This window comes from Primulina huaijiensis, chromosome 6 (genome assembly GCF_012295235.1).
Source record: "Primulina huaijiensis isolate GDHJ02 chromosome 6, ASM1229523v2, whole genome shotgun sequence".
Classification (NCBI taxonomy): Eukaryota; Viridiplantae; Streptophyta; class Magnoliopsida; order Lamiales; family Gesneriaceae; genus Primulina; species Primulina huaijiensis.
The window spans coordinates 4,478,887-4,488,979 of record NC_133311.1 but is presented as its reverse complement, the minus strand read 5'-3'; the positions used below and the strand labels follow the sequence as shown (position 1 = coordinate 4,488,979).

General features: G+C 36.6%; 1 protein-coding gene across 1 annotated transcript in view; it reads left to right on the top strand.

Moving 5' to 3' along the window:
* The window catches only part of LOC140979036 (acyl carrier protein 1, chloroplastic-like), a 59,573-nt gene extending 49,572 nt beyond the window's left edge, over positions 1 to 10,001 (top strand). The window contains exons 3-4 of the mRNA XM_073444391.1: positions 9,224 to 9,346; positions 9,713 to 10,001. Of these exons, the coding sequence (XP_073300492.1) occupies positions 9,224 to 9,346; positions 9,713 to 9,838 (249 nt within the window). The 3' untranslated portion in view covers positions 9,839 to 10,001. The remainder of the gene's footprint in view (positions 1 to 9,223; positions 9,347 to 9,712) is intronic.
* Positions 10,002 to 10,093: the final 92 nt, after the last annotated feature.

Below are 10,093 nucleotides of genomic sequence, written 5' to 3'. Positions count from 1 at the left end.
CTCAAACTGTGACTCCCTCCAGAAGTACCCTCTCCGGTCTCCTGATATCCTGGAGTACCTGCCATTGTCCACACACAAAGACAACAACAGCCCCCCTTGGGGGTGAGCAAAGCTCCGTATGGAACAACCAATCATATATACCACAGATATCTAAACAATGATATATGGGATGCAATGCATGTATGTCGTGGAGGTATCGGGTCAAATGCCCATCCACTGAGCACATGTCAGAATCAAACGAATCGCTATCAAATCAATGCTCGAGCTGGCACACCGGCCTCAATAAGGGATACTCGTATGATAGCGTCGACAAAGCGCCATCAAATCCCAAATCTCATATCCAATCATCGGGGCCACAATTGTCTATGCTTTACGGGTCATATAATACCGGCATAGCGATTGTGTTCACAAACCCCAGAATCCAATCAAATCATATCAGGGTATCCAAGGATCATAGCTCAACGTGCATGTCATGTATCGATGTATGCATCAAACGATGTGTGTTAACAAAACATTTATTTTATACATCGATATCTCAATCTCAATGTCATGTATGCCACATCAATCAACAAATAAGGCATATAGACACATAATCTCATTCCAATCAATCCAATCAAACCGACATATATCATATAATACAGATACCTGTCGTATGTTACCCGGTCGCAACATACCTCAATTTTTCGTTCCAGTTGATGTAGCCCGAAGCTATCGGTATAATACTTTATCTACATCAATAACATACTCATTCCAATCAATAACCTAATCAAAAATCATTAATATGAGTTTCAAATATCATTTGAAACTTCAAAATTCATATCAAATTCAAATCATAATATAATTCAATTCCGACTTCGAATATGAGTTTCTTGTCGGTTATTCTACTAAATATAAGAAATTCAACTTCAAATACATGCTATTCCAGCACTTTCATATTTAGAACTGCTGGAACTCGAAGAAAATTACCTCAGTCGGAAGCCCTCGACGCGACGATCACAAATATATAATTTGTTTCGCGTTTAGACAGCGTTTCGAAGTCGATTCGGACGAAAGAAAATCGAAATCTCTCGCGGCATGTTCTGTCCGAGAACACCCCTTATTCCACACTGGCGCTCGGGCAGTCATTTTCTACCGCTCGGGCGCCACATGTTCTGTCCAAATATTGATTTTGGTATTATATTGGCGTCCGGCTTTTCCACTCGATCTCTTACCACGTCAATTCGTATTCAATATTCATTTTCTCAATTTCCCTTGTCATNTCATTCGTATACATCGAAATTGCTAACAATAGCAAATACATGCAAATACTTTAAAACTTANTAATCACACAGGATTTACGATAATACGATACACGGTCCTTACATAACATGATTTGAAATTGTTATAGGAAGTTGCAAACCGCCCTCGACTTTCCTCGAACCGACCACACACGTTTCAACGCTATACGTACCCGGACGACCTTAAACTTTGACTCAAATAGAAGACTCGATTTTAAAACTTTAAAAGCACCCAAAAATATCCAGTAACTTGCTGGAAATTCAATCTTAGGACCTACGTTTCAAAAATGACTCAATTCGCTTACCAGATGGCTCGTTTACCACCGTTTTCGCGTTTTTTGGTAAAAACAAATGACCAAACTACCCTCCCGACTCGAACCAACCCGATACCAGACCTTTCTTAACATCATAAGAGTCAATATAATTTTCTGGAAGTCCCCAAGCCCAAGCCAAAACCGAAACATTGGATAAAAATTTAACCTAGGCTCACTTCGCTCCTATTTTGATACGTTCGGGCAATTTACGACCCCGAACGGACCACGGCTCGAAAAAACCTCAAACCAGGCCCTAGACCCCTTCCTTAGACGCTAAATAAGACCATGGTCAGGCCCTTTTTTACACAGACCCGACGCTCAAGGCCCTGAAGCTCACGCATCAGCAGCCCACAAAACGCATCCTCAGTCTCACATTGGCTCCCTCGCGCACCAGCTGATGTCCCAGCCCTTGGCTCGACTTTTTGGCTCACACCAGCCCCTCAACAGGTCCCTAAGGCACGTCACTAGCCCATGGACCCGCCATTAAACCAACCCCTTAGCCCACATAACCCCCACGCTCCAAAACAGCCCCCAAGCGTGTCCAATAGAGTCACGGCTGTTGGGCTTCAGCAGCTCGTATAGGCCCCATCCGAACCCCTCCTAGACCTTCTTAGGACCCTAAACCAACCCTCCAGACCATGGCTAGGACCCCATGCAGCCCCCTTGACCAATGGAGCCTCAAGCCCAAACCCTCCCCCCTCTCGGCCTCATGCGATCATGTGCAGGGACAGCAGCCCCATGCGATGGTTTGGCTCATCTATTGTCCTTACAACCCTCTTCCTAATCATCTAGACTAGCCCTTTCTTACCTTGGTTTGCATCATTCCCTCAACAATTTAATCAACATCGAAAATCTTTACAAAAACATGAGATGCACATGTAGGAAATTGAAAACCATCACTTTTGTAAATTTTTCACACACATCAACATACAAACAATAATATGGATTGAATGGTGCTTGAAAAAGGGTTTGAAAACATGCTTTGATCTTTATTTCTTACTAGATACGAGAGAAGGCGCGACGAGAGACGAACACGACCCCTAGGACTCTAGTGTGTGTTTGTGTGTGCTGGTGGTGTGAGAGACGTGAGTTATGGGGAGGGGGTTGGGTAGGTTTTATTTAAATAAACCATTAAGTTGTTAATTGGGCTTAATTATTCATAATGGATCTTATAATTAATTAATTAACCACCAACAAACTAGGCCCATTAAGGTGTTAAATAAATACATATTTAATCCACTAAAAAGTACCAACAATATTTAAAAATATTTGGTGCCACTCGTTTCTAGTTGAAACTTCTTATTTTCTTGCGAAAGTTTGCTACCGATTAAGTTTGTCTCTTACTATAAATAAATTTGCCGCTTTCCTAATTTGGATTACAAAGTCCCAAGTTTCTAAAAATAGAAACCTTATCAAAATCGTCTCCGATTCTCTCGTCTTTTGCCGTATATCGCGTATTCGACTGTAGAAAATTAACATTCATAACATTCGGTCAACTAATCATTAAATCATGCCAATATTTAAACATGCTCCTAGCCCACTCATTTAAATAAATTCAAATAAATTTTCATGCATGCATGTGGTTATTGTGTTCGGGTTTTCGGACGTTACAAGAATACTTGAGACATAAGGCTGAAAATGCAAATATGGATGCTAAGACTGAGTTAGATAGGTAACTTGATGAAGATGTTGAGGTTGCAAATGAACATTTTGATATTTTGCTTTGGTGGAAAGTTAACTCTTCCAAATTTTCTACCATGGCTGAGATGACTCGTGATGTGTTATAGATTCCTATTTCTATCGTGGCATCGGAAAGTACTTTTAGCACCGGGGGACGTGTTCTAGATCCATTTAGAAGTTCATTAACACATCGAGTAGTGCAAACTCTCATTTGCCTTCCAGATTGGTTCCGAAACGAATCTTCTGTCATTAAAGTAGAAGTAGACTTGGATAGCCTTGAAGAGATTGAATCTAGTAAGAAATTTGTTTTTTTAATGTTTTAGATTACAATTATTTTGTAATTTAATGTTTGGTAATAATTTTCTCATTTTTTTAAACTTGATCAGCATTAGATGGGATTCTTGCATTGAAAGAGATTCTTACAAAACCGATATATAATCATTTCATTGAAATATTGTGAGTTAAATAGTTAAAGTACGCATTTTCACTTATTGTTACAAGATTACGAGTTATCCTAACTAGTTTTAATGAATTTATTGTTTTTATTTTTGACAAAAATAGGATTTTTTTGATATGATTGGGAAAGATTTTTGTTAGTTTCAGTAAGTTTACATATATTTAAGTTATGCTTCAAGATTGTGATTCATAATCACGATTGTAATGAATTTCATGTCATTTTTGTTTTTAGTTTTGCAAAACAGGATTTTGAAGTTTGACAATTGAAAGTTCAAATTTTTATTGAAGCTCATGTTGTTAAACGTATTGAGATTTGATGAGATGCAAAATCTATGCGCATTTTAGAGCCTGATAATTGGAATTTATTGACTGTGTATCCTTTTATTGAAGAGCTATTGTTTGAAATTGTATTTCAAATTGTTATTGAAGTTTATATTATTAAGTCATAAGTGTATTGTAATCATATATGTTCTACCCATATACTGTCATTGTTTCTTTTATATGTGTTGCATCCATCAAGCATCAAGTGATGTATAATTTTATTCCTTAACAAAATATTATAAAACCATATACAACCGACCACATAAATCGAACCGTATCACAAAAAAAAGGACCGACCCGTAGTAAAATGGTTTGGTTTTGGACTAGATATATTCAAAACCGGGGCGTTATATAGAAAAATCGGACCGAACCGACCGACGCTCACCCCTACTCAGGATCCCGACCCGACCCGTTCAGTTATGAAGATTTAAATATCCGCTCTCCAGATTGAATCCGAGATAAAATTTTGGTAATATCAAAAACTTTTTTATAAAAGATTAATGGAGATTGTTATAATAATTACATGTTATCTATACATACCGCATCAGGAAATTGTTTTAATAAGAATCCCATGGGATTTATCGCATATACTTAAACAAAATTAATTTTCTAAATTATTTTTTTCAAAATAATATTTGCTGAAGTTTTGTGTCCAAAAAGTACAACAGTATGCTGCAGTACCTAAGCGTGGGAAAGAAACAATCCAACGGTGGAGAGGTTGTAATTAGATCTTGCAATACAAGAGCGTGTTTGGCTATTTTTTCTTTATATGTTTTTTTGGGGATTTTTAGATTTATTTTTTTCAATCTCTACTTAACATTAATTTTAAGTACTCCATAACTTGTAACTCATCTCATATCAAGTCTCGGTTTAAAAACCGATTGTAAAAAATTCCTCTCCTAGCTCCAACAAAAATTGATTTTAAATACTTTTCTAAAGAAAAAAATTTAATTATTCCTTCATTCTCATGTATGAAATGTTAAGAACTCATTTGGAAGAAACAAGTTTTAGAAATAATACATTTTAAGAATAGCCATTTAATATGTTTTTGTTTGAGAATTTATTCAATGGTTTACAAAAAGATTTCAAGACAAAATCTTTTTTTGCTTAACTTAAATGGCACAATGATGATTGTTACATTGAATCATAATAAATAGTAAAGAATATGATATGAAATCAATCGTTCAAACGTATATATAAAGATAAAAAAAAATATACTTTTTTTAAGATTTGATAATTTTAGATAAAATTTATTTTTCTAAAATAGGTTTTATTTAAAAAAAAATTGTTAATTTTTACTAATAGATTATATTAAAATTAAAAAAATTTAAAATATTTTTGGATAATAATTTTTTTTTATTTTATGATGACATGATTATTTGAAAGGATCGGTTAAGAAGTGAAAAGTGTTTAGAAGGGGTTGAATAAACACACACAGATTATGTTTGTTTTTCGTAAGTTGAGTTCAGTTTAATGACAAACTGATACTCAGTATCTCGTCAGTCGATGACAATCAGTTTAACTGAGAAAACAGTTGCGGAAGTAAACTTGTGGGAACCCGGACGCTAATCATGTTCTTAATCGTCATTGGGACTAATTAATCAATTATAATAAACAGGGTCTAAATTTTTTTTTTAAAATATAATATCAACTGCGGAACGTAATGGAATCACTCTACTATACATATCAGTATAAAAGTAAAGTACAAGTCTTGTACTATATACAATCATTTACAAACTAAGGTTCAACTACTAAATATCAAGTGTTCAACCTTATCTCAGATCAAGTCCGTAGTCTCCACTCTAATCACGATCTCTCTCTTCATCTTCTCGACCCTGAACCTGTCCCACCTGTTGTCATGCACACATACAAACACGACAACAGCTGGATAACTCCGGTGAGAATAAATCCCAGTATAAATCAACGAAACATGCAATCATATAATTAATATAAAGCATGAAGCAGATATCAAATATATATCAAAATCTGAAACATAATTCATATCAAACTATCAATCATACTCGTGACTCCACGACTCAGACTAGACTCAATCCTAGAATAGGGATCCCGGTTTCCAGACGTTGGTATTCTTATATCGACCAACAGTAATAGAAAAAATTCTGATTCTATCCACGTCGATATAACCAAACATCCAGTGTCTTGACCTATCCGTCACAGACTGTGGCACTATCGCCAAGACACTATCTTGTGACATCGTGCAATGTGCCCGTGGTGATCCCGCCACTGTCAGGTACTTCTGTCACAAGACCACTCGTCTAATATTCGTCTAACACATGCTCTCTATACATCAATAGAACAAGCATATCAAATCAAATCAATGCAAATAATAACAAATAGTATGTGATTTAGGGANATTTTTTTTATTTTATGATGACATGATTATTTTATATTTTAAAAATATTAAAGATAATTTATTATGTTGATTTTAAATAAGATACATATTTACTAAAATAAGTTTTTATGTTTTTTTTTTGTTAAATAAAAACATAATATCAAAAAAGCGTACGATAATAACGGAAATAATTACTTTAAGCTTTTTTACTTTAATAAAATCTAGAGTATGTTTCTTGTGAGACGGTCTCACGAATATTTATCTGTGAGACGGGTCAACCCTATAGATTTACAATAAAAAGTAATACTCTTAGCATAAAAAAGTAATATTTTTTTATTGATGACCCAAATAAGAGATTCATATCACAAAATACAACTCATGAGATCGTCTCACACAAATTTTTACCTAAAATCTAATGTCCTTTGCTATATTATTTTCCTTGTTAATTAGTTTTTGTGTTAATTTCAGGACGATGTGATTAATTAAATATTCAAAAGTTTAGTTACATGAATATATATATATTTTTTGTGTTAATTTCAGGATGATATGATATTATTAAAATTTTCTATTTAATAATTTTTATGTGGAAAAAGGTTAGAGGGGAAAAAAAGAAAGAGGTATTAAAAAAATGAAAACAAGAGTCAAGAGAGCTGTTTTTCAACCTTTCTCACACACAGAGCTTTGGTGTATTTATAAACACAGCACACATTCTTCGTGCTCTCCGCCACCCTCTTCCAGATCCATTCTTTTCTCTTACCTTCGATCNCGCGCCCTCAAGTCGCGCATATGCGAGCAAAGTGCTGTCCGCGCATCTTGGTTCTCACACAGCTCGCACATATGCACGCCCTCATGCCGCGCATATGCGCGAGACCTACTGGTCACGCACCCAAGCATACTCATGCTATTCCAATTCAACTTTCGTAATGATCCGGCTATAATCAAATCAATTTATCGATAAGTAATCTCAAATTACCGTAATAAAATTTCAGGCATTACTATTCTCCCCCTCTAAGACACGATTTCGTCCCCGAAATCTCAGGCAATCATCTCGAATACAATAAATAGGCAGAATTAATAGAAGATGAATTAAATACTCACATCAGAATAAATCTGGGAATTCCTGTCTCATATCTGACTCAGTCTCCCAAGTAGCTTCTTCAACTCCATGACGAGTCCACTGCACTTTCACAAGTGGGATTGTCTTCGTTCTGAGTTGTTTTTCTTTACGATCCAAAATCTGAATCGGCTTTTCAACATAACTCAGTGTCTCATCCAGCTCGGCCTCGTCTAGCTGAACAACATGTGAATCATTAAGGAGATACTTCCGCAGCATAGATACATGAAAAACATCATGTATCCCAGATAATGAAGGCGGTAAGGCGAGTCGATAGGCACGATCTCCTATCTTCTCAAAAATCTCATAAGGACCAACGTATCGTGGAGACAACTTCTCTTTCTTTCCAAATCTGACCACGCCTCTGAAAGGTGAAAATTTCAAGAATACTCGGTCTCCAGCCTCAAATACCAACGGTCTTCGTCGAACATTGGCATATTTGGCCTGTCTGTCTTGAGCTGCCTTCATTCTTTTCTGAATCAGCTTAACTTTCTCAGTCATATCTCTGATCATGTCAGGTCCAGTCTCAGGAACTTCAGAGATATCATCCCAATACAGAGGGGATCGACACTTCTTCCCGTACAACGCCTCAAATGGTGCCATTTCAATACGTATCTGATAGCTATTGTTGTACGAAAACTCACAAAGAGGCAATGCATTTTGCCAATTAGTGCTAAAATCAAGCACTAAAGCTCTCAGCATATCTTAATGCCTGAATCGTCCGTTCTGACTGTCCGTCAGTCTGTGGATGATATGCGGTACTAAGATTTAACTTTGTACCGAGAGCTTGCTGCAAACGCTGCCAGAAGTGTGAAGTAAACCGAGGGTCACGGTCTGAAACAATCGACTTCGGCACTCCGTGCAATCTAACCACTTCCTTAACATAAATATCGGCCATCTGGTCATATCTGTACGTCATCTTGTAAGGAATAAAACATGCAGATTTGGTCAATCGATCAATCACGAGCCAAATCGCATCACAACCTCGGGAGGAACGTGGCAACTGTGTTACAAAATCCATGGAAATGTGATCTCATTTCCATTCAGGAATGGACAAACTCTGTAACACTCCTCCTGGTTTCTTTCTTTCTGCTTTGACCTGTTGACAATTCAGACACTTGGCTACAAATTCAGTAATATCAGATTTCATCTGTTTCCACCAATACTGTGCCTTCAAATCATTGTACATTTTTCTGCCACCAGGATGAATTCTAAAACGACTGTTGTGCACTTCTGCCAATATCTGCTGTATCAAATCTGAAACATTCGGCACGACAATACGATTATTCACATATAAAACACTGTCACAAACCTGATACTCCGATTGATGTCCAGCTCTGACCATAGCAATCGAATGCTGTACATTATGATCAACTTTCTGTGCTTCTTTGTNATTTGAAGTATTGATTATTAATTATTATTATTATTAAATTTATCATTAATCCAAAAGATCTTGATTTTAATTTTTAAGTGTGACTTCTTAAATTATCTCCACGACCATGATTCTCACAGACAACGCATGTGTATATATGTGTGTGTGTGTGCGTGTGTGTGTGTGTGTGTGTGTGTTCCTACTATCTTTGTTCGAGGGTTTGTTTATCGGTAAATCTATGGATGTTGAAAGTGTCTTTTCTTTGTTGCATTGTCATGCTTCATGTCTTTCCAATTTCGTTTTCTGATAACAAGCCCTGATGTTCCCCTCCATCAGGCTAAACCAGAAACAGTGGATAAAGTGTGTCAGATCGTAAGGAAGCAACTGGCGCTTCCTGCTGATCGTGAAGTCTGTGGAGAGTCAAAGTTTGCTGCACTTGGTGCTGATTCACTTGACACGGTAATTCCTTTGCTTATATTACAACTAAAAAAGGTGTATGCTTGTGCAGCGAAACCCTTGAATGACAACCTTATGGGGTGAAAATTTTAGGGTGTGAGGCACAATATAGTGATGGAAGCTGAGCATTAGGCCTTCATCCAGTAAGATCCAAAAATGATTGATTACATGTATTGGATGCCATCAAACACCACTGAATAAAATTTCTCCGATTTTTCACAAGATCATTTCACTAGTTTTGCATTGATACCAGTTTTGCACTTAGATACATTGTCTTCAGTTGGCACGTCTATTTACCATTTACGCATAACTTGCGTAATGACAATTAGTTGTGATAACCAATGGCTTCGAAACTGTTCTTCACCTTAGGTTGAGATTGTGATGGGACTAGAAGAAGAGTTCGGGATCAGTGTGGAGGAAGAAAGTGCCCAGAGTATCACTACCGTTCAAGAAGCAGCGGATATGATCGAGAAGCTCTTGGAGAAGAAGTGCTAGGAAAGTACATTAGGAACATATATTTATTTTTAGTGGTATTGTTGAGAATCCATGCCTCTTCTTGTTTGATTTCTCTGGAGGAACTCTAGCTTGTTTTGTTTTCATTTTCTTGTTGGATTGGGATTGCGCTATATAATTTATTCTTATATGAGATATTTTAGTCCCTTTGGGTTCTTGCAGTTCAACTAATTTTAAGGTTTCCTGGGTATGCTAAGATGGGTGTTATCGTTGATCGGTTTACCTGCTTGCCTTTGC